Source organism: Chlorocebus sabaeus, chromosome X (assembly GCF_047675955.1).
Source record: "Chlorocebus sabaeus isolate Y175 chromosome X, mChlSab1.0.hap1, whole genome shotgun sequence".
NCBI classification, from domain to species: Eukaryota; Metazoa; Chordata; class Mammalia; order Primates; family Cercopithecidae; genus Chlorocebus; species Chlorocebus sabaeus.
Genome location: NC_132933.1, coordinates 135,830,674 through 135,855,170, shown reverse-complemented (window position 1 = coordinate 135,855,170; position 24,497 = coordinate 135,830,674). Strand labels below are relative to the sequence as shown.

Sequence of the window (24,497 nt, the reverse complement as noted above, 5' to 3'; positions counted from 1 at the left end):
CTCCTTCTCTCTGCCTTTTCTCTTCCCCATACTTTCCTCTTAAGCTCACCCACCACCCCATGACCCCAGCCTCCGTTCCTTTCTCACCCTTGCAAACAAACCTTTCTCTCCACCCTGACCCCCATGTCCTCTTTATACCCCTCTGTTTCTCTTTTTGTCTTTCTCACCCTTCACTCTTCCGCAGGTATGAGCCTCCCCTCAGCCTCCCCTTGCCAAGCTCCCCCATACCACCACCTTGTTCTTATGATATAAACAAGGCAGAGGTTATTAATAATTTCATGCCCATATCTTTGTTTCATCATCTAATTATTTTCTTAGGTTAAATCCTGCTGGTTGGAGTTGCAGGGTCAAAGGCTGTAGATGTTTAAAGTGTAGCTATATGTTGCCAAAGGGTGAGGTGGAAAACCTGTCAACTTGCTCCATCATTAACACTGTCTGAAAGTGTTTCCTCACAATCTCGCCAACACTACTTAATGTTCATCTTTTTAATCATTACCTATATAATAGGCAGTTTCATGTCTCTGATTCCTAGTGAGGCTGAGAATCTTTTTGTATTGTTATTGGCCATGAATATTTCTTCTCTTATGATTTGCCTGCTCAGAAGGCTCGGCCAGCTTCTGTTGCTACATCTCTCTTTGCCTAACCACGGGGACCACTTGTTTCTTCTTAATTTTGCCTAAGTTCTGGACCTCCCTCCTGTCAGGCACTTGGGAATGTGAGGGTGGTCATGGGGAAGCCTACCTCACCTGCTGCTCTGCTCTTCCTTGTCCCTCCAGCCCCTGCACCCCCATGTCTCCTCCTTGTGCCAACTTTATCACTTAAGACAGACTGCCTGGGCCACCCTGTTTATGACAATAGAAGAATAAGGAAAGGTAAAGAAAAGAGGGGAAAATAATGTGAGATGAAGCAAGATGTGGACTTGAGTTGAAAGGGAAAGATAAAATTAAGCCCTTGTTTAATAAAATGAGACTTGCAAGATTGTGAAAACAGAGTGATTGAAGCTAAGGTGCTGAGACAGAGTGGCTTAAAGTGGAGTGATAGTGTGGAGAGGAAATAGGATGGAGAGAAGATGCAAAGAAAAATGAAAGAGGAAAATGAAGAGAAAGATGGGATGGTTGTTACGTAGGAGTGATGATGTTTATCCAAAGGAAAAAGCAGGAAATAGAATAAAAAATTGTAGGACCAATGGAAGGAGAGTCCACAGACTCTTGGTATAGGATTCAAATAGCATTTAAAGGAATAGCTTAGAAGTAGGTGGCATTAATGTCTTTACATTTATGAGAATAGGTAACATGATATGGAGAAAAAGAACAAAGGGCTGATTTAGAATGTAAGTCTATAAAAATGAACAAAGCCAACTTTGGAAATATAGAACAGTTGGCTTCAACTTTGGTATCTGTAAAGAGAGTGTGAATGTGTGATTTATAGTAGCCTAGATGATTCCAGGGCTCTAGGTACTGGCGTCAAACCCAAGGCATGTGTTTTCATAAGGAGAAGTGGATACACTATGATTGCTGTGTGTAACAGGGAGATAACCATTGGTAATAGCTGACCCAGTTCTTGGAGCCATTGCCTCATAGTCCCACACAACTGCTGTGTTTGAGAGATAGCAAAAATGTGCAGGAAAGTCTAAGTCAGTGACAATGCAAGTATGCAAAACGTAGAGGCAGCCAGACCTGGAATTTGCTTAGTGATGTTTGGATTTTATAGCTCTGTATTTATAGCTATGAAACATCTTTTATTACTGAGATTCCTGTAAGAAAAATCACACTAAGCTGGTACCTAACCTCCTTTTCCTCAATGAAACAGTTACTTTCATGAGGTGATTTTTTTTTTCATAAAAAAGGGTTTCTTCTGTCCACGGAGACAGTAAGAACTACCCCTCTCTTCCACTCTTGATTCAGACCTGCCTCTTCTCAAAGCCATGCCTGAGGTTTGTAGCCTGAGGTTTCCATGGTGACAGTAAAAAGCCTTAGCTCTGCCTTGTTCCAGTCATTGAGAATCTGCCTGGCAGAAGGGGTAGATATGGTGTGGAGGAGACATAGCCTTCCTTTAAAGTTTCAGACTGGGCATTTTCATCATTTCCTCTCAAATCTAGCTGGGGAGACGTAGGCCCATGGACAGACCTAGTTGCCAGGCTGCTGGGAAATGTAGTCCTTGGCAGGGCAGCCATTTCCCAGAAATACCCTTCTTACTGCAAAAAAGGAGAAGGGGATGTTGATGGTCAGTTTTTTTTTTTTTTAAACCACACCCCATATGGCCAAATATGTTGAGATCCACACATTAAAACCATTGTGATAGCTGAACAGAACACATCCGGGGCTAGTGTCTGTCCATGGGTAGCTAATTTCCTGTCTCTGCTTTAGATATACTGATAATAACAACTCATTCCATGGTTAAGAAACTATGGTACATCATCCTATGGAATTGTATGAAGCTGTTAAAAAGAACAGGTACGTATACTACATGGAGAGCTACCTCAGATAAATTAAGTGACAAAAGCATGGTGCAGAATGTGTGTGTTTATAAATGTATAGACAATTTCAGGATGATGCTAAAGAAACTGGCAATGATAGTTGCCTCTGGGGAAGGGGAACAGTATGACTGAGGACAGGACTGGGAAACAAGCTGACTTTCTGTTGAATGCCTATTTGTATCTTTTTAATTTTGGCTCATGTACAGATGTCACCTATTATAAGAAATTTGCTTTTCACTCTTTAGCTGCAATGATGGTATCTGAGAGTACCAGAGATGTCTTTCCTGCCTGAGTTTACTTATCTCAGACTTCCCTACGACTCTGTATTCAGGGTGTCTTTATGACCATCTGCTACCACCTCCTGGAATGCAGCTGAAATGACAGAAGTGTTCTGAGTCCCTTTTTTTTTTTTTTTTTTTGAGATGAAGTCTCGCTCTGTCACCCAGGCTGGAGTGCAGTGGCATGATCTCAGCTCACTGCAAGCTCTGCCTCCCGAGTTCATGCCATTCTCCTGCCTCGGCCTCCCGAGTAGCTGGGGACTACAGGCACCTGCCACCATGCCTGGCTAATTTTTTGTATTTTTAGTAGAGATGGGGTTTCACCGTGTTAGCCAGGATGGTCTCGATCTCCTGACCTCATGATCCACCCACCTCGGCCTCCCAAAGTGCTGGGATTACAGGCATGAGCCACTGCACCCAGCTCTGAGCAGCCTTTTAAGCTCTCATGTGTTCTTCAGATTCCATTTTCAGTGCCCTTCCAACACTGAGGAGTAGTTCTGGATGACCTCCCAAAGGTTACATTGTGAGATGTATAGTTGGGTAAAACGTTGTGGTAAGGGCTCTGTCTTAACTTGGAAGTGGCTGTGTTTATTGAGTGGCGAATTGAGAAGTCTTTCCTGGGTTTTCTATAAATGAATATTTGTTTCTGTAACTTAAGAAGTAGGTAAACTGCTTGGGAGTAAGAGATGTTCCTAATACCAAACTTACCTTTCAGGTTCTCTAAAAGATGAATTTGGCCACACAAGCAGCTCTGACCTTATAGATTTCCTTATTGTGTTTTTCCTGTGAGTGCTACTTGTTTCTTTTAAAATCTGGTAGGACTATGGGATTTCTGACCCATCCCAAACTTTTGGGTCCACAGTGCACAGCTAGCCAAGGGTTCAATTTGGCAGTCTGGGCAGTTTTTTTAAAATGAAAGCTTTATTGAGATGTAACCCATATACTATAAAATTCACCTTTTTAAAGTGCACAATTCAGTGATATTTAGTATATTCATAGTGTTATATAACCATCAGCACTATGTAATTTCAGAATATTTTCATCGCCCCCAAAAGAAACCCCATACCTATGAGCAATCATTCCCATTCCTCCCTTTTCTTCCCCTATCCCTTGGCAACCACTAACTTACTTTCTGTTTCTATGGATTTGCCCATTCCGGAATTCTGTATTAATGGAATCATACAATATGTAGTCTTTTGTGACTGGCTTCTTTCACTTAGTATAATGTTCTCAAGGTTCATTCATGTTGTAGCATGAATCAATACTTCATTCCTTTTATGGCTGAATAATCTTTCATTGTATGGATAAACCACATTTTTTGATATTTGGGTTGTTTCCACTTTTTGACTATTGTGAATAATTCTGCTATAGACATTCATGTCTAAGTTTTTGTGTAAACGTATTTTTCTTTCTCTTGAGTATATAGGTAGGGCTGGAATTTCTGGTTCATATGGTGACTCTATGTTGAACATTTTGAGGATCTACTGAAGTATTTTCCAAAGCAGCCGAAGCAATTTACTATTTCGTTAGCAATTTATGAGGATTCCAATTGTGTTTCTTCACATCCTCAAAACACTTGTTATTGCCTTTTTAATTTTGGCCATCCTAGTGCGCATGAAGTGGTATTGTGATTTTGATTTGCATTTTCTAATGGCTAATGATGTTATACATCTTTTCATGTACTTATTGGTCATATTTATGTTGTCTTTGGAGAATATTCAGAATCTTTGCTCATTTAAAAATTGAGTTGTCTTTTTATTGTTGATTTGTAAATGTTCTTTATATATTTTGCATAAAATTTCCTTTACAGATACTTGATTTACAAATATTTTCCTTCATTCTGTGGGTTGTCCTTTCATCTTTTTGATGGTGTCCTTTGAATCATAAAAGTTTTTAATTTTGATGAGGTCTAATTTATGTATTTTTCTTTTGTTGCTCGTGCTTTTGCTGTCATATCTAAAAAATGACTGCTTAACTCTAGGTCACAAACACTCCTCTTTTCTTCTCAAAGTCTTACAGTTTTAGATCTTACATTTAGGTCTTTGTTCTGTTTTGAGTTAATTTTTTTATATGGCATGAGATAGGAGTCCAAATTCATTTTTCTGCATGTGGATATACAGTTGTCCCAGTACCATTTGTTGAAAAGACTATTAATTCTCCATTTAATTTTCCTGGCACTTTTGTTGAAAATCAATTAACCATAAACATAAGGATTTATTTCTGGACTCTCATTTCTGTTCCGTTGGTCTATAGGTCTATCCTTATGCCAGTACCACAGTGTCTTGATAATTGTAGATTTATAGTAAGTTTTGAAATTGGGAAGTGTGAGTCCTCCTGCTTTATTCTTTTTCAAGATTGTTTTGGTTATTCTGAGTCCCTTGCATTTCCACATGAAATTTATGATCGGCTTGTCAATTTCTGCAAAAACAAAAAGTCATCTGGGATTTTGGTAGGGCTTGCATTGAATTTGTCTATCAGTTTGGTTAGTATTGCTGTTTTAATAACATTAAGTTGTCCAATGCATGAATACAGTATGTTTTTGCATTTATTTAGGTCTTTAAGTGTCTTTCAACAATGTTTCAGTATATAAGTCTTGCACTTCTTTTGTTACATGTATTCCTAAAAGTTTTATTCTTTTTTATACAATTCTAAATCGTCTTTAAAATAATTTTCATCACATTATGCATGTTTTCTTCATGCCTTTTTTATATACATTATACATTATTTCTTGGAGATAACCATGTCAGTACTGATAATTTTATGTTTCTTTTATATATCATCTATATGCTGGCTACTCTATTAAAAACTATTATGAAAAATTTCAAATTTATGTAAAAGTTGAGAACCTCCACCCCAGATTATTTTGAAGCAAATCCCAAATATCATATGATTTTATATATAAACTCTTTATATATCTCTCTAGGAGATAAGGTCTTAAAATACTTGAGCACAATACCTTTATCATACATAACAAAATTAACAACAATTCTTTAATATTATTTAATATTTGGCCAGTGTTCATATTTCCTGAATTGTCTCAAGTATGTCTTTTTATACTAGCTTGTTCCAATCAGAATTCAAACAAGGGCTACGTGCACATTGCACTTGTTTTGGTATATCTTAAGTCTCTTAACTGATAGGTTCTTCTCTCAGTCTTTTTTTTTTCTCTTTGCTATTCACTTATTCATAAAAAATCATCTACCCTGTAGACTTTTTCCACATTCTGTATTTTGCCTATTGTTCTTCCATCCCCTGTATTTCCTAGAAAATGATAGGTAGGTCTAGGCTTGATTAGAGTTAGTTTAGATTTTTGACAAGAATACTACCTAGAGATGCTGTGTACTTCTTACTGCACCACATTAAGAGATCTCTAGTGTCTAGTGCCTTTATTTTTGTGATGTTTGATTGATTAGTGCATTTACCTAGTATTAGCCTGATCCATGTGTTAAGATAAAGATCCCAGCGACCTTTCAAATAGTGGTTTTATCAGCTATTGATCATCATTGCCAACATCCAGTGGTGTGTCAGCAGATGCTTAACAACCGGCCACTTGCCAATTTTTATGGTGTAAACACTCCTGCCACGGCTAATTTCATTCCTACTGATGTGTTACTGAATGTGGAGGTTGGAACAGATGCACACAGTTGGCTCTCACAAGCTGGCATGAGTTTTTTCCAGCAAACCACTGCTTAGATCCATTATTTTATCGGTAGTTGCAAAATGGCGATACTCTATTTTATTTTTTCTACCTTTATTGATTGGGACTATGGTTTATTTAAGCATTTTCCTATTGTTGGACATTTAGTTTGTGACTATCGTGAAGCTTGTGAGCTGAAGGAGATCATAAAACAATATAATTCTCAGTACATCAGTAAATTCTTTATATGCATCTGAATTTATAGAATTATATGAAAACTGGAATAGACCTCAGTAATGGTGACCAGAATAGTGTCTTATTCAACCAGTATTTAATGAGCATTTACTGGGTACTTGGCACTTTGGAGAATCCCAAGAGGAATATGGATACGCCCCCAAACTCTGCCAATCAGTGTCACAGTTGTGTGTGATTGTTAGAAGGGTTTTGAGTTTGAGTGGTTGCTAACTAGAATGATCAGTGGATTTGTGGGCAGGGGGTGCACAGGGCTGGTGAGCTAAACTTTGAAGGATATGACTTTTCAGTCAAATCCTATTGATTCTTTTTGGACATCTGTCTTGATTTACTTCTTATTACTATCTTCCTGGGAGTCTACTATAGTAGCCTCAAATCTGGCTTGCTTGCTTTGTTCTTTCCTTCATGAGGCAACAGGATTAATTTTCTGTGAGCACAGCTGTGATCACCTCCCTACTCAAAACTCTTCAGGACCTGCTATGTAAACACCAAATTTCTGGTGGAACTGAACCCGAAGCCATGTGATTATATTAGGTCAGTAAGGGACGCAGTACCGTGGCCTGGAGTGCCTGAGGAGGAGTGTGTTACAGGAAGGAAGTAGAGACTGGAAGATTCAAGTTGGCTGGCTGGCCAAGAAAAATGGAGACTGGTGGAGAAGGAGTTTGTAGACGGTGTCTTTGGGAAATCTTAGGAGAACAGTCCCATTAGGGTGGTAGGGTTAAGCCAGATTGCAAAAGGTTGTGGCATAAGCAAGGAACTTTGGTGTGGAGAAGTTGTCATCACAGTCATTTTGAAATGTCAAAGGCTTAGCAGTTGGTCTGACAGTATGTCACATTTTAAAAAATAATGGTAGTGGTCACGTGCAGTGGCTCATGCCTGTAATCTCAGTACCCTGGGAGGCCAAGGCGGGTGGATCACCTGAGGTCAGGAGTTCAAAACCAGCCTGGCCAACATGGAGAAACCCCGTCTCGACTAAAAATACACAAATTAGCCAGACGTGGTGATGTGTGCCTCTAATCCCAGCTACTCGGGAGACTGAGGTTTGAGCCTGGGAGGTGGAAGTTTCAGTGAGCCGAGATCATGCCACTGCACTGCAGCCTGGGCAACGACAGAGTGAGACTCTGTCAATAGATAGATAGATAGATAGATAGATAGATAGATAGATAGATAGATAGGTAGGTAGATAGATAAGATAAGATAGATAGATGTAGGAAAGAGCCATTTCCAAGATGATAGGCTCTTTGTAGATTGCCTTCCTCCTAACACACATTCATATTCTCTCTCTCTCCCCCACACCACATTATTCAACTCTAATGAAAGTGTGATGGAAACAGCTGCTAGTGAATGAGTACTAACTAATCCTGAAAAAAAGCTGTGTACTTCTTGAAATTTTAGTTTGATTTACCTGAAAACTTATACAGACACACAACTAGTGATTTCAAGCAACCTAAGAGTTTTAATAGTAAAATGCTTAGGAGGATTGCATTTATGTAAATGTGATATGAGAGAAGAAACCAGAGACCCATCTTTGACCAAGATTGAATCTCATGCATTTTTGTCACTTAAGTCTGCCCATGTGTCCATCCGGGACCTAGTTAACCCTTATTGTGTATCCTATGGTGCAAGAAAAGGAGTTATTAGTAAACATGGATAAATTTTAGAATCATAAAGTGTCAATGCTAAAAGAGAACTTGAATGTCATCTTGGCCAACTCTCACATATTACCGATGAGGAGACTAAGAGCCAGGCAATATAATAGCTTTGTTTTTCATCAGAATCTTTTTTTTTCTGTTTTTTTTTTTTTTTTTTTTTTTTTTTGAGACGGAGTCTCGCTCTGTCTCCTAGGCTGGAGTGTAGTGGCACGATCTCTGCTCACGGCAAGCTCTGCCTTCCAGGTTCACACCATTCTCCTGCCTCAGCCTCCCGAGCTGGGACTACAGGCACCCACCACCACGCCCGGCTAATTTTTTTGTATTTTTAGTAGAGACGGGATTTCACTGTGTTAGCCAGGATGGTCTCAATCTCTTGACCTCGTGATCCACCTGCCTCAGCCTCCCAAAGTGCTGGGATTACAGGTGTGAGCCCCCGCATCCCGCCCAGAATCTTTCGAAGATGGGAAATCTTTGTTCAAATCTTTGTTGCAGCAGATTTGGTATTACAGAAAGCAATCTACATTAAATTGATTTGGGGGGCACACCCTACTACTTTTCTATGGGCAGAAACACTAAATATCTAAAGTTAAAGGATATATTAAAGAATGAATATGGTAACCTTTGCAAGGCACTCTAATGTGTTTTTTTTCCTGTGTTTCTTTTTATGTGATTTAAAATGTTAGTAGATTTCTCTGAGGTACTTCAGGGAGATAGGAAAGGAGGTTTTGCCTTCATAGATACTTGGAAATCCTAGGAATATATCTATTTGCTTTTTTAAATTTCAAAAATGAAGTTATTATTAAAAACTCTAAATATAGCAGGAATATAAGACAAATAGTATACTGAACATCTGACTTCAACAGTTATCGACTGTGTCCCATCTTGTTTCATATCTATCTTCCTCCACATTATTAATTATACTTTTTTCTACCCTTAGCTCAACAAAAACTTTATTGAGGTATGTAGATCATAAAGTTTATCCATTTTAAGTGTAAAATTTAATGATTTCTAGTAAATTTATCAAATAGTGCAACTTTCACCATAACCCAGTTTTAGATCATTTTCAGCACCCCAGTAATACTCCACATACGTATTTACAGTTAGTCCCCATGCCCAGTGCCAGGCAACCACTAACCTATTTTGTGTTTCTGCGGATTTTCCTTTTCTGAACACTTTATATAAACCCAATCTACAATATGGGGTCTTTTGTGTCTGGCTTTGTTTACTTGGCATGATGTTTTTGAGGTTCATTCATGTTGTATCATGTATCAGTACTTAATTCCTTTTTATTGCTGAATAGTATTCCATTATATAGCTATATCACATTTTGTTTATCCAGTCTTCAGTTTGACAGACATTTGAATTGTTTCTGCTTTTTGCCTGTTATGAATAATGCTGCCATTAATATTGGAATACAAGTCTTTGTGTGAACATATGTTTTCATTTCTCTTAGCTAGATATGTAAGGGTGGAATTGCTGGGTATGTGGTAAATTTATGTTTAACTTTTTAAGAAATGGACAAAGTGTTTTCTAAAGTATCTGCACCATTTTACCTTCACATCAGAAATGTGTGAGGGTTACTCTTTATATCCTCACCCATACTTATTATCTTTTTGATTTTCCTACATCCTAGTGTGTGTGAAGTGACATCTCGTTGTGGTTTTGATTTGTATTCCCCTGATGATTAATGATGTTGAGCATCTTTTCATGTGCTTATTAGTTATTCCTGTATTTTATTTGATGAGATGTTGTATTAGTCCATTTTCACGCTGCTGATAAAGACATACCCAAAACTGGGCAATTTACAAAAGAAAGATTTAGTTGGACTTACAGTTCCACATGGCTGGGGAAGCCTCACAATCATGGCGGAAGGCTAAAGGCGCATCTCACATGGTGGCAGACAGGAGAAGAGAGCTTGTACAGGGAAATTCCCATTTTTAAAATCATCAGATCTCGTGAGACCCATTCACTATCACGAGAACAGCATGAGAAAGACCTGCCCCCATGATTCAGTCGTCTCCCACCGGCTCCTTCCCACAACACATAGGAATTATGGGAGATACAAGATGAGATTTGGGTGGGGACACAGAGCCAAACCATATCAGATGTCCACTCAAATCATGCTCATTAAAAAACTGAGTGTCTTATTGTTGAGTTGTATATTCTGTAATTCTTTATATATTCTGGATACAAATCCTTTATCGGATAGATGATTTGCAAATATTTTCCCAGTCTGTGACTTGTCTTTTTGTTTTCTTAATGATATGTTTTGAAGTGCAGAAGTTTTGAGTTTTGACAAAGTGTAATGTTAAATTTTTTCCTTTTTGGATTGTGCTTTTGGTGTCATATCTAAGAAGTCTGCCTAACCTAAGGTCTTGAAGATTTTCTGTTGTTTTCTTCTAAAATTTTTATAGTTTTAGCTCTTACATTAAGATCTTGAATCGATTTTGATTTAATTTTTGTATAAGGTGTGAGGTAAGGATCTAAGTTCATCTCTTCGTATATGAATATCCAGTTGTCCCAGCACTATTTGTCAAAAAATACTCTCCTTTTCCTGTTGCCTTGGCACCTTTGCTGAGAATCACTTGTCTGTTAAATATAAGGTCTTATTTTTGGATGCTGCATTCTGTTCTGTTGGTTTATGTTTATTTTTATGCTAGTACTATACTGGATGTTTTTAAACACAGGGGAGTCATACATAATCTTGCAAAGAGGTAATCCCATGACTCAGAAGTCTAAGTATTTGCTACAATGGCATATTTTTTAGATAGTATATATTATCTTATTTACTTCATTTGTGGTTTGTAGCATGTTCAGCAGGATCCTTTGAGCTCCTTGAGGTTGCAATACTTTTTTGCTTTGAAGCCTTCTGTCATGCTTACTCCCTGAATATAGAATACCCTCTGTCTAGCTGTTTATCCTCCATCTCTGCATTTTTCTGCTCTGCCTGCCCTGTAGGTTCAAAATGTGATCCTGATTACTGCTCGATAGTAGCCTTGTGTCCTTGGCAAGGTCATTTTATTTCTTCAGGTCTTAATTTCTCATCTGTAAAGTGAAAGAATCAGATTTGATCTCACTACTTTTCTAAACTCAGTCATTAATATTTTCCTTGTTGAACAGTTACAAGGCATGTGTAAGTTAATCTCTTTTAACTGGTGAAAAAGTATATTCTGTTCCATAGAGAATTAAATGAGCTTATATTTTGGGGGGTGGTGTGTGGTCATCAGGGGATAGAGGCAGGTATTTCTGGAAAGGTGTTCTTGGCAAACATTTTGTTACATACACAGGTGTATATGACATACATGCCCATCACTGTGTATGCTGGGTGGTCAAGAGATATGTATAAGGTCATACATGCTTTTATGATTAGAAAGGAGAGAAAGAATGAACAATTTCTGTTACAAAGAAACAGCTATTTTTATGAACTTGCCAAGAAGAGGAATGGTCCTTACTGATGAAATCCTTAAAGCTTTGCATGTGGCTCTTTACTTGATTGATATTTAAAAGTATAGGTCCCACTGGGAGGCTCCTTTCAACGTTTTCCATTCCTTGAGTGTTTTTCCCCCCTTTGGTATTCGAATGCTTTTATTTTCTTCACATAAAATATTCTTAGTTAGGGGGGATGGGAGCCCCTTTCCACAACTGAAGTTATTCCAAGTTTTGTTCCCCTGAAGAATCGACTTTCTGTTCCTGAAGCTTTCAATGGCCACATCTGCTGCTTTATTTCCACTCAATAAGTTGGAATGTATTTTCATTTAGTTATCGATTAGGGGCTATGTAAAAATCTGAAGGAAATTAGTAAATAGTAATATTTATGAATAATGTTTTACCTAGAAATTTCTAAGCATAATTAAATAACAGGATAAAAATTGTTAGAGGTTGGAGTTTTGGATGAAGATACCAGGAAGGAGAGATCCAATAGATCAGTATCAGAATCTGCATGTCTTTCAATAAACTTAAGAAATTGTTTTAAACACTAGAAATTATTAGTCTGTCTTCTGAATTTAGGATTAAATGACAGTTTCTTTTCCTGAAGTTTTTAATGTGGTTTTCAGGATTGGGGTATTTATTATTTTCCTTTGGATTACACTTATAAAAACTTTTGGCTGGACAAAGCCTTGCTGATAACTAGTATCCCACTTTATTAACTGTAACACTTCATGAATAAACCTGGAATTGCTTGACAAGTATGGTCACTTTTTAAAGTATGTGGGAACAACATTCTCCTCCTGTCTTCTTGCCTTCTTTTCCCTCCCAGGAAGGCAACTGTTTACTATCAACGAGTACATTTTCATCTTTTGCAAATGTACACTATTCAGCTTTTTTTTTTCTTTTTTTCCTTTGCCTTCCACCATGTGATCAAAATATTTTTAAAATTTCACTTTGCATGAAGGTGTACTTTTTCTTTTGACTGATTGGGGCATACTGGATAAAATATTTGGATCCAATTTTAAGTCAAGAGTGGACTGAAAATATTGTAAGAGAAGATTTTTAAATTAAATTTAATTCCAATTTTCAACCACTGTGCGAGTGCCTACTAAACATAAGGTAGTGTGTTTAGGTGCTGTGGGAGACAAAAAGGTGAATTAGACAAAATTGATAGAATGTAGCTAGATTAATATATCCCACCATTAAAGGAAAGGAACACAAAATTTTAAATACAAGGAAGAGATTTCTCAGCAGTGACTGAACAAGGAAAAATGCATGAGCTAATGCTTTTTTTTTTTTTTTTTTTTTTTGGAAAAAGTGGCAACTGAGGGAAATCCTAAGGCTTTGGGTGCACTTCCGACTCTGCCTGCTTCCCTGCAGAAGCCGTGTGTGTGAGTAGGCAAATCTTGAGATTTCTCATCGAGACCCTAGATCTAGAGCAAAGTGAAATGAATGAGTACTCTTAATTTTCCTTTTTCTTGACTGAGGGTCAGTGGAAATGACTTCAGGAAAGAGAGCTGGAAAAGTAAATAATCATAGCTGATATCCTGATTTTGTAGAGGGGGAAGGCCCAGGGCTCCATGCTGAACTGAGGGGACAAACTGAAGTCTGAGAAGTTCCTCCAAGGCCATTGATAGAACTCCAAGAATTAGGAGAATGCACTCTGCTGCAGGGTTTTAAAATGTTGATTATTTTGGTATTTCCTTCGTAGTTCTAAATAACACATTTGTGTAACTTCTTGTAGACTTCAATTTCTGCCATCGTCTTCCCTCTCCCAGTATCTTTCTCCACCCTTCCGATAGTTGTATTATAATTTTGGTTAGATTAATATTTAGTGTTCGTATTATTGTTATGGCCATGTAAGCCATATAGTAAATTAGTTACTTTTTTTACTTGCACAGGTTTTTGTTTGCCTTGGAGTGAATATCAACTTGTTTCTTTTCAATGTACTTGCCCTTGATTCAACCTCAGACTTCTTCAATTTTCCAGAGTTCCTCTTATGAAATTCTCACACCTCAGGTGTTCTGCCAGTTTCAGCTTTTTGAAGAAATATAAACTGATTGTCTTCAATGCCTGGTACATAGTTTTCATCATGGGATCTCCCTACACTGTCATCCAAGGATTCCCTTCCTCTTTTTCCCATGTTGGATTTCTTTTATACTGTATCCTGTGTCTTTCTCTTTCTTGGTTTACTCTCTTGTTTTGGTGAAACACATCCTTTAGTAGCTGCCTTAGAAAGGGTGCATGGAGCTCAATTTGAGACCCTGAATGTCTAAAAATGTATTTAATTGTATCATCATGCAGGCTGCTAGTTTTGGATATACAGTCATCAGTTGGAAATAAGTTTTCTTTAGAATTTTGATGGAATTGTGCCAATGGATTCTAGCTTCTAATGATATATGAAGAAGTCTAAAACCATTTGGACATCTGATCCTTTGTATATGACTTGCTCTCTTCTCCCATGCCCTGCTGAAAACTTGTAAATTATTTTGACTCTATTACTTTGAAATTTCATGATATACCTTGTCATGAGTCTGTTTTCTTCCATTGTCCTGGGTATTCAGTGGGTCTTTTAAATTTAGAAACTCATATTCTTCATTTCTGGGAAATTTTATTGAACTATTTAATTGATTATTTTTCCTGCCATTTTCTCTGTTTCTCTTTGTGGATCTTTTATTTGGCTACTACCCTACTTTCTGGAAGATTTCCTCAGATTATTTTTGACCTTTCTATTCTCTTTCTGCTATCTTAATTTCCAAGTATTCTTTTTTTGTTTTGTTTTCTGAATGTTCTTTTTAAATACCATCCCATTATTTCATCTTAGCAAATAGCATATCTTGTGTCTTATTGAGACTTTCTCTGATGACCCTAGTTAAAATTTTATCTGTCACTCCCTACCCCATTGTCTCTTTTCTCAGTAGAGTATGAGCTTCATAAGGGTGTAGCTTTTTTCCCCTGTTTTTCCCATGGATATTTTCCCAATACCTTGAACAATACCTCCCACATAGTGTTTAAGTGTTTCTGGAATAAACTTAATGATCATTCTGATGATATTAATAATATATATTTTAACATTTTCTCCTAGTAAAGGTCTAGTCTGTTTCTTTGGGGTCACTTCTTCCTGTTTTTATTGATCACTACCTTAGGTTAGAACATTTTCTGCAGATGTCTGGTAATACTTAGTCATCCACTTATATTTAATAATGAAGGATAAAAAGTTGGTTGGAATATATGAGCAAATTGATGGAAGTTGCCAGCTATTGGCTTCATGGTAGAATGGTCTGGCCAGGCTGTCCTGTTGGAGATCCCTTGATATCAATTCTTTAGATGTCTCTTCCTGGCTGATCTGATTCTCTGGAACACATTCTGCTAATCTCTGGAAGGAAGCAGCAGTCTGGGAGCAGAAGGGAAGAAGGCTGGAAGAATCTCAGCATCCAAAGTGCATATTTTTACTGAATCTGTCTGTTTTCAGCACGGCCCTCATGCCTTCATCTGGGCCTGGTGCCTTCCCTGAAAAGAAAACTATATCTAGCATTTTGCTGGAGTGAGAAACATACTGAAACTGTGCAGAATGTGGGAGAAAATCTCGGGATCTAATTGCTCCTAAAGTGCTTTGATCAGTCATTTTTTTTTCTTTTTTCTTTTTTGTGAGGATGGAACATAATCCTATAGATCTTAAGATAGTTTAAAGAAATATTTGTTGATCACTTATACTGTATTTTGAGTTATCAGGTTAGACAGATATAAGGCATAGATACTACAGCAGAGGGGACTGTAAGAGTAGGACCCCTGAAGCCAAAAACATCATGAAGAATAGCTAGAACCAGATCCTGAAGGGTCTTGTCAAAGTATACCCTTTTCCTGAAGGATAGGAAATAAATCCACTATTAGTTCATAGCTTTAGGTTTTTATTGCTTTCTTCATTTTACCCCTACATTCAAAGGAGTTTGATGCCCCCAATTCCTGAGAACTGGGGGGCTTCTGTGGTACAAATTGGTTGCTCCCTGCTTTCTCAGATCTGTCTAGTCAGCTATCACTTGCTCATCTGTTTTCCCAGTTCCAAATTTAAACAAGAGCGCTTAAACAGTTCTCTTCATTTTTGTGTTAATGAGTTAAGAGTGAGGTTAGTTGCGTGTATTTGAACTGCTATCTATACTCAAAAGTCTTTGGATAGGACATTTAATAAAACGTTGGGTCATATAGCAGAAACGAGGAATTTTACACAGTATCAAGCCAAGATTTTAGTTTAAAGTGGTCCCTGGTTGATAGTACCCTCAGGTTTCTGGCAGAAGCAGTAGAGGGAAGAGGAATTCACTTTCCATATGCCTCAAAGTTTTCCTATAAAGTTCCAAGGAATATGAGTTCAGAGTCACAGGTTGCTAAACACAATAGGAAATGAAGCACAATGAGCAAGAACAAACAGGAAATACAAAGCCCTAAGATATTGAAATTATATAAATATGTTGAAAGAAAAGAGGAAGAAAATGAGTGGCCAAGAAATTATAAAAATGAAAAAGCATTTTCAAAAAAGACCAAATAGAACCTCTAGAAAAGAACAATTCCGTAAAATAAACTTGAAGACTGGATTTTGTTAGACATTAAATGGACAGCTAAAGAGGGAAGTGGTTACTTGGACAGTAGATCATAGAAAATTATTTAGAATGCAGTACAGTTAGAAAGCTCTTGAAGGAGAGGGGAGGGAAAAATGGTAAAAAGACAACATTTAAAGAATCACTGAGAGTTGACCAAAATTAATGGGTTGCTGCATGGTTCAGAAATTCCAGTAAAGCTCAAGCAAAGTGATAAAATAAAATGATGATAGAGAAATACATGTGCAGACATAGGATAAAGTTTGATATTTCAGTGTACCAAAAACAAAGAGGAGAGCTTAAAAGCAACCAGAGAGAAGATGGTCTATCTAACAAAAGAGTGATTCGACTGAAAGCTGGCTTCTTAATAGCAATAGTGGAAACCAGAAGGCAGTGGAATGTTGCCATCAATGTGCTGGGAAAAAATAGCTGTCAATTTAGAATTCTATACCCAATTAAATCCTCTTTCAAGAGGGGAAAAATGACTTTTCAGTCAAATAAACTAAGTTTGCTGCTAATAGACTTCTCAATTAAGGAAATTCTAAAAGATGTACTTTAGACATCATAAAATAAACTGTAATGGAAATTAGGAAGCTTTTAGCACTGAGTGATAATATCACAAATAAAAACCTATGATATTCTACTAAGGAGGTACTTGGAAAAAAATCTATAACCCTAAATGCTTACATTAGAAAAATAAGACAATGTGGCACATATACACCATGGAATACTATGCAGCCATAAAAAAGGATGAGTTTGTGTCCTTTGTAGGGACATGGATGCAGCTGGAAACCATCATTCTTAGCAAACTATCACAAGAACAGAAAACCAAACACCGCATGTTCTCACTCATAGGTGGGAACTGAACAATGAGATCACTTGGACTCGGGAAGGGGGACATCATACACCAGGGCCTATCACGGGGAGGGGGGAGGGGGGAGGGATTGCATTGGGAGTTATACCTGATGTAAATGACGAGTTGATGGGTGCTGACGAGTTGATGGGTGCAGCACACCAACATGGCACAAGTATACATATGTAACAAACCTGCACGTTATGCACATGTACCCTAGAACTTAAAGTATAATAATAAAAAATAAATTAAAAAAAAAAAGAAAAGCTACAAATTAGTGAACTAAGCAACCAATTTAAGGTGGAAAAAGAACAAGATATGCCCAAAGAAAGTAAATGGAAGAAGATAAGCAGCATTAATAAGACAGAAAGCAAGCATACAATACAGAGACTCAAAAAAGTTAAAAGTTGGTTTTTTGAAAAGAGTAACAAAACTGACAAAATGCCGGCTGAGATTAGTGAAGGAAAACTTGAGTATAAGGAATGGGAAAAGACAATTACACATGCAGAGATTAAGATAAATAATAAGACGGGGGGTATGGACACCTTTATGCTAATAAATTTGAAATTTTAGACAATAAATGCCTAGAAAAATATCATTTATCAGAATCGACTTAAGAATTAGAAAGTCTGAAGAGTCCTATAACAATTCAAGAAGTAGAATCATTAGTTTAAAATCTTTTTTAAAGAAAACTCCAGGCTCAGGTGGCTCTCCTGGGAAAATTTTTACTTGATATTCAAGAAAAAATTTCCAATCTTATACAACCTATTTAAGAGTATAAACAGGGCATGGTAGGGGTTGGGGGCTGGTGCTGTCCACCTGAATGAAGCATAATAGAGGACCATATGAGAAAGGACATCACTTGCCAGTCTCACTCATGAAGATAGTTGCAAAAATCCTAAATAAAATATCAGCTAACCAAATCTAGCAGATACAAAAACCTGACCAAGTTGTGATTATCCAGGTCTGCAAGGGTGTTTTCATATTAGACAATCCAGAATGTAATTTACCACATTAACAAATTATAAGGAAAAAATCATACCATCATCTCAGTGGCTGGAGTTATAGCTCCGATTAAAATCCAACAACAAATTATCCTGAAAAGAAGTCTCAAAATAAGGATAGGAATTTTCATAATAATCTATTTCTTTTCAGGGATTATAAATCTATAGTTTTATTAAGATAAAAACTGACAGTGTGGTATGAAGTTTACATTCAAACAGAGTTTTCAAAGAAATCTAACACATGCCTAAAAAGATTTTACAATGTAGCTCTAGATCCAAGTCTAGATGATATCAAGAACTGATGGATCTCACGACTCAAGACAGAGCATTTTGGGTATCAGTTACTTCTTAGGATTTCTTAAAAAATGGTTTTATTTGTTTTTTTTTTTGTGTGTGTGTGTTTTAAAGTGAACCACTGCCCGGTATGAAAGTTTAATCTTCTCCTGAGACCAAGAGTTTTGAAATCATTCAACTCTCGAATCAATTCAGTGAAACTTGTGCTATCAGTGACTGAACCCTGCCACCAATGGTTTCAGTGTTCAAAGCTCAAAAAAGAGAATGGCTGCAAAAGTTCTCCCAACTAAGAGCGTGGGCCCTTTACTTTCCCTCCTGTCTTACCATCTCCTCTACCACCCCAACACCTCAGCCAGTAGCTAGGGTGAACAAGCTGATATTTATAACTTCATTATTGGAAAAGAAAGTGTCTTCTAATTTCAGGAATTAGTACCTCTGAGGCAGAATGATCTGCTTGTACTATATACTCTGCAATAAAAGACCTTCCTTCCTCAGTCAGTTTCCATCTCCAAAATGGCAACTCTGGTAACTTATTAACTGGCTTAGTCCTTTGTGGGACTAAGTGCATTAAGTTTAGGCAGGAAACACTTTGGCTTATAGATTTCAGACATTCACAGCTTTTAAACAGTCTCTCACAGTCCGTATTTATGGTGCCAGTGACATTTTTTTCAAAGGTAAAATATTCTGGACTAGAAGCAAATCATTAGTTTTCTGTTCTTTGCATTGCTTCACATTTCCCCTATCAGGCCCCAAATTTTAATCAAAATGATGCTACCCATCTTCCTTTCCTCCCTCCCCATTACTCCCTCTCCCACATAATACACCAGTAATAGCCAAAAACTACACATGTGCTACGCTGTAAAAATGCAGAGTTAACACTATTGGGAAGAAAGTTGTGCATTGCGGAGATGCTCTTTGATTATCTACAGTATGTTTTTGCTCTCCCACACACCCAGTTCTACAAGTTTTGTCCTACATAGAGGGTCCTTTGCTTTTTCTCAGCAAAGCGCAGAAAAGGTTGCTTTGAAGCACTTATCCCCCTCCCCTCCACTGAGATGGATGTGCAAACTATACAACTTGGAATGGCTTTAAAACACTTGGGCTGCTGCAGGGCACAGAAACAATACTGGCTCTTCAAAGGGCATCTTCTCAAGCCACCTCTGTGGTGTTAAGACAAGTAGAACTACTTTCCTTCCCACTTGAAACCCACAGTCAGATGTGACAGGGACTGGTACTCAGGAGAGTTAATTCTTGTCATCTTTTTTGTCATCATCCTCTTTGGGGTAGGAACGCCATGTCAGCCTTTCCTCATAGAAGGGTATGACAACCCGTGGGCATTTGACATTGACTTCCTTGGCAGGGACCAGGTCAGCCTCATCAGAGTTTTTCCCTTTCATCAGGAACATGAACTTTCCAGTGGAGTCTGTAGCTCCAATAATCTGCTCCAGCTCCAAACCCCAAGCAAAGACTCGTGACTTTTCTGACTCTTCTTTCTTCTTCTTTGGTTTGCTCTCCTCTCCCTTATCTTCAGAATCATAATCAGCTTTGTGCTCACCTCCCTATGATTTATCTGTCTCATGTGCTGTTTTCTGTGACGGCAGAAACTCATGAGGTCAGGGCAATCCAGGTTCTCTTCTGGCTCCCATGTGTTGTCCTCATCTGAGAACCCCTTCCACTTTAGAAGGTACTCCACTTTGCCCGTTACCACTGGGTGGAGAACTTTTTCCACCACATATTCCTGTTCCTCCTCTTCTAGCACCTCCTCCACTTTCTTCTTGTTTTGTTCTTTCCCCATAGCGTGCGCCAGCTTTCTGGTGTAAAGGGTGATGCTGCTCAGAGCAGCACCCGAGAGCCAGAGAGGAATCGGTGCTGCACTACTGGCATGTCAGGTCAGCTGCGGGAGTGGCGCTCAGAAAAGCAGCAAGGGTAGCCACAGTGGACCCCCTCACTGAAATGGCGTACCACAGGCCTCAGCCAACGGCCCTCCCCTCAGCCAAACAAAAGAGACTTGCACTCTGTGCTGCCCACTACCCGCTGCCCACACCGCCTTCATAATCTGTTAAAGGGTATCTACAACATACCTACAGCAAACACCAACACCATACCCTATGGTGAGCTAGTAAATGCTCCCCTTTGAGATCAAGAAAAGACAAGAATGCCCATTATCGCCATTGAAATTCAACTTTTACAGTAGATAATTCTAACTAGGTAAGACTGGAAAAATAAAAAACATGGCAGAGGTACTGAAAAGATGAAACAAAGCTGCTCTTAATATTTATTTAATATGGTTGGGCACAGTAGCTGATACCTGTAATCCCAACACTTTAGGAGGCCGAGGTGGGAGGACTTCTTGAGCCCAGGAGTTTGAGACTGCAGTGTTAATGATCATGCCACTGCACTCCAGCCTGGGCAACAGAGTGATATCCTGTCAAGTATAATATTTTTTATAGAAGTGTGGGGGCTTTCCCCCAAAAAATGCTCTCAGAATTTAATGAGGAAAATAACCTATGCCAACTCTTACAATGAGAGGTTCACAATGAACAACGGACACATACTTGTGATACCATTTTGTTGCTTGAAGCTCAATTGTGAGAAACTAAAACAGGATTCCATATTAAATGGCTTCAGTCTTTTACCCCATTTCTTCTTCATATTTGGGGCAGTTTCTGATAAACCCCAATAAATGGTGTTGTAGGTGACATGCTTTTATCTAAAAGTGTATTCAGAAATAGATGCACACATCATCTTTTAGAAGAGCAGGGTATTTGTCTTTTAAAAAAATTAAATCATACAAAAGAACTTAATGAGATTCGAATCAGGATCTAAATACTGTTTCTAATAACTCTCAAGGCAGTGAGTAGGGACAGTCAGCCACAGGGCTTACCTGGTTGGTTTCTCTCTCTCAGGGGTCACTGTCTTTTGTTGTCTGGTTTTCTAGTGCCTTGAAAACTGTTGTTTCATATATATTTTTTTTCTATGTGTCTTTGGTTGTTTTAAATGGGTGGGTAAATCTGCTTTTTGTTACTTCATCTTGGCTGGAAGCAGAAGTCGATTTAATTAAATGGCTCATCATATCTTGTATAGTCCTCTTTTTTGTTAATAAAGAGTTGTTTTAACACACATTAATACAATTGCTTCGCCTTTCCCTTAGAAGCTTGCATAGATTTATTTTATTTTATTTTATTTTATTTATTTATGAATGAGACAGGTTCTCACTCTGTTGCCCAGGCTGGAGTGCAGTGGCACAATCATGGCTCACTGAAGCTTCGACTCCTGGGTTCAAGTGATCCTCCCGTCTCAACCTCCCAAGTAGCTGGGACTACAGGCTTGCATTACCAAGCCTGGCTAATTTTTGTATTTTTTGTAGATAAGGGGTTTCTCCATGTTGCCCATGCCAGTCTCAAACTCCTGAGCTCAAGGGATCCGTCTACCTTGGCCTCCCAAAGTGCTAGGACTACAGCATGAGCCACCATGCCTGGCCTGTTTCATTTATTTTGAAAGTAAATTAATTTTAAAGGTCCAATCTGTGAGGATCTAAAGAGTAGGAACCCTGAGATGAATAATTCCTGAAGACTTTCAGCATTCTCTCCTGCTGTGTGCTTTGTTATTGACAGCTGTTCAAGGTCTCACCACCTCTGGAGTTTTGACCCACCAATGTGTTTCATAAATTTTAATGAAAGACAGATTGAGAGAAATCATAGATAGGCCCACATGATTGTACCATATCCATGCACTGGCTCAAAATGAAAATCTCTGTGATATTACCCTGAGTTACATTTGTGGAACACACCAAACTCCGTCTTCTAGCTTGTCTGATCCAGCTAGCTAAGGGAAATCAACAGTAATTTGCAAAATCTTTTATATTCTTGGTACATTGCTCTGATTTATTTTTTAAGGCACAGAAGATTGTCCAAATGCATAGTACAAATTTGCAAATAAACTACATATAGTTATTTGGATGATGGTGTTTTTCTAAGGAGTTTGTAAAGAATGTGGTTTAACTTGCCAGTGTGTAATGCTAAACTTATTTCTTGTGTGTTATTATGAACTTTATTTATAATTTCATAGCAGCTGTTTATTTTCACTGCTAAGGTACAATTCAGATGTTCTTGGCTTAACCCAGTATTCTCTGTATCTCACAAAATTTCAAGTTAGACTGGTACTTTGTAAAGATTCTTCAGATGTGGCCAGATTATTTTGGAAACAGCTTTAGATATCCCTGATAATAAATATTAGGGAGAGAAAAAGAAATTGAGGTCTTTGAGGAATACCTAAATATCATTTCAGTCCATCACTGTCAGCCTCCCTCACTGCTTTCAGATCCATTCCCAGGAGCATTTACAGGGTAGCCAAGCTTCCTCATTTGGGTTCCAGCTCCCTTAGTTTCTGTAGCCTACTCATTGAGCTAATGAGCAGTGTAGTGGCTGAGAGCTGGGGAGAAATATGAGAGAAATCAAAGAAGACCCTTTCTGACTTTTGTCCTAGATTGTTTGAAACTAAATAACATTAGAATAATGAGGAATTGACCACCTTTCCCATGCTGCGTTTTAGGTGTCTTTTCTGTAGTTTTATTATGTCATCTTAATCATAACAGCCTACATAAATACTTGAGTTTGGGTTAGGATGAAAATGAAAAAGGGATTAGAAATAACATGTACTCTTTTTTCTTAAGCCTTCAAAAGGATTGTAAAAACTTAAAGATGTTAAATGCAAATGCCATTGCCATTCCAAGTTAACAAGCGTAAGAGTTTTTTGTTGTTTGTTTTTGGGGGTGATCCTTAACAGTATGTGTTTTTCTTTTTAGCTACCAAGTCAGGATTGTTACCCCCACCACCTGCGCTCCCTCCGAGACCTTGTCCATCACAGGTAGGAGACATATTTGATTTATGTAAACTGTTCGGTGATAGGGAAGTTGTCCTATCGCTGTGCTTCTTTGCAAGGGTTGATCGCCATAGATCAGGTCCATGAGATTCCCAAGCTGATACCCTGTGAAGAGAGCAGAGAGTGGTTTAATTTATTCTCATCCAGCCAGCTCCCCAGCCTCACGTGGAAAAAGAAAGTTTCCTCAATAAGCCACCAAGCATACATATAGTAGTTCACTTTTGGTTGTCCAGGGGCACATCTGTTTTCATCCCCAGAGAAGAGTAGAAGAAGGGGCCTCTCTCTGATTGGAGGTAGGACATGGGTTTTCTGTATAGTATGTGCAATCTGAGTGCCTATATTTTCGTCAGCACTTTAGGAGCTGTGTTAATTCTACATAAACGAAAAATAAATGGTTATCAACATGGGGTTAGTGCCATGGTTTTGGACTATGGTGCTTTCTTTAGGATGGTACTTTTCCTCAGAACAAAAAGCTGAAATAGCAGGAGTGGGAGAGCATGTCACCAAGATCTGTTTTACCCCTAAATTAATTCTGCCTTATTTACATGTGCCACTATGGCCTTACTCATCAATACTTTGCAGAGCTGAAAATGAGAAGGAAACAGTAAATCCATGGAGTGTGGTATATGGTGCTACAGATCTTTCCTTTTATTAATTGCTGCTGAAGAAACTTTCTATCTTTAAAGACCCTTTCTGATTTTTGGCAGAAAATGTTGGGAAATTTCTCAGTAGACAGTCCCTGTTTCTACTTCATTGTTCTGGGTGGTTCAGAGCTATCCTTCCATATGGGGACATCTCAGGACTCATGAGTCACTGAAACCACTTTTAACACATGCTTGTCCTTCTTTCAGTGAATGAAATGGTTTTTAGCATCCACTCAACCTTGAGATGCAAATACTATGAGGTATTGGCTTCCTGCTTTAGTGTGAAGGGTAATAAAAAGCCCATTTCTTCCTGACCTGCATATAAACCAGCGAGAACTCCTTTCCAGGATCTAACATTGGCCTTAAGAGATATTGGTTGAACTGTCAACAAGTATTTATTGAGTCCCTGCTGTATATCTAATGCCAAACCTTAGTTTTGCCCTAAGCCTTTCCTTGGCTGTAATTTCTTCTCATTCAAATTATTAGCTATGTCTATTGAGCATCTCCA

At 38.1% G+C, this 24,497-nt stretch overlaps 1 protein-coding gene and 1 pseudogene across 9 annotated transcripts in view; one reads left to right on the top strand and one right to left on the bottom strand.

Moving 5' to 3' along the window:
* The window catches only part of REPS2 (RALBP1 associated Eps domain containing 2), a 268,818-nt gene that overhangs the window by 129,303 nt on the left and 115,018 nt on the right, over nucleotides 1–24,497 (top strand). For all 9 annotated transcript variants that reach the window (XR_012092076.1, XM_073013858.1, XM_007991152.3 and 6 more), the window contains one exon: nucleotides 23,269–23,330. Coding sequence is in view for 8 of the 9 variants with exons in the window: in XM_073013858.1 (XP_072869959.1) it covers nucleotides 23,269–23,330 (62 nt within the window). In the remaining variant the exon portion in view is untranslated. The remainder of the gene's footprint in view (nucleotides 1–23,268; nucleotides 23,331–24,497) is intronic.
* LOC140710908 (chromobox protein homolog 1 pseudogene) lies at nucleotides 17,342–23,260 on the bottom strand (annotated as a pseudogene).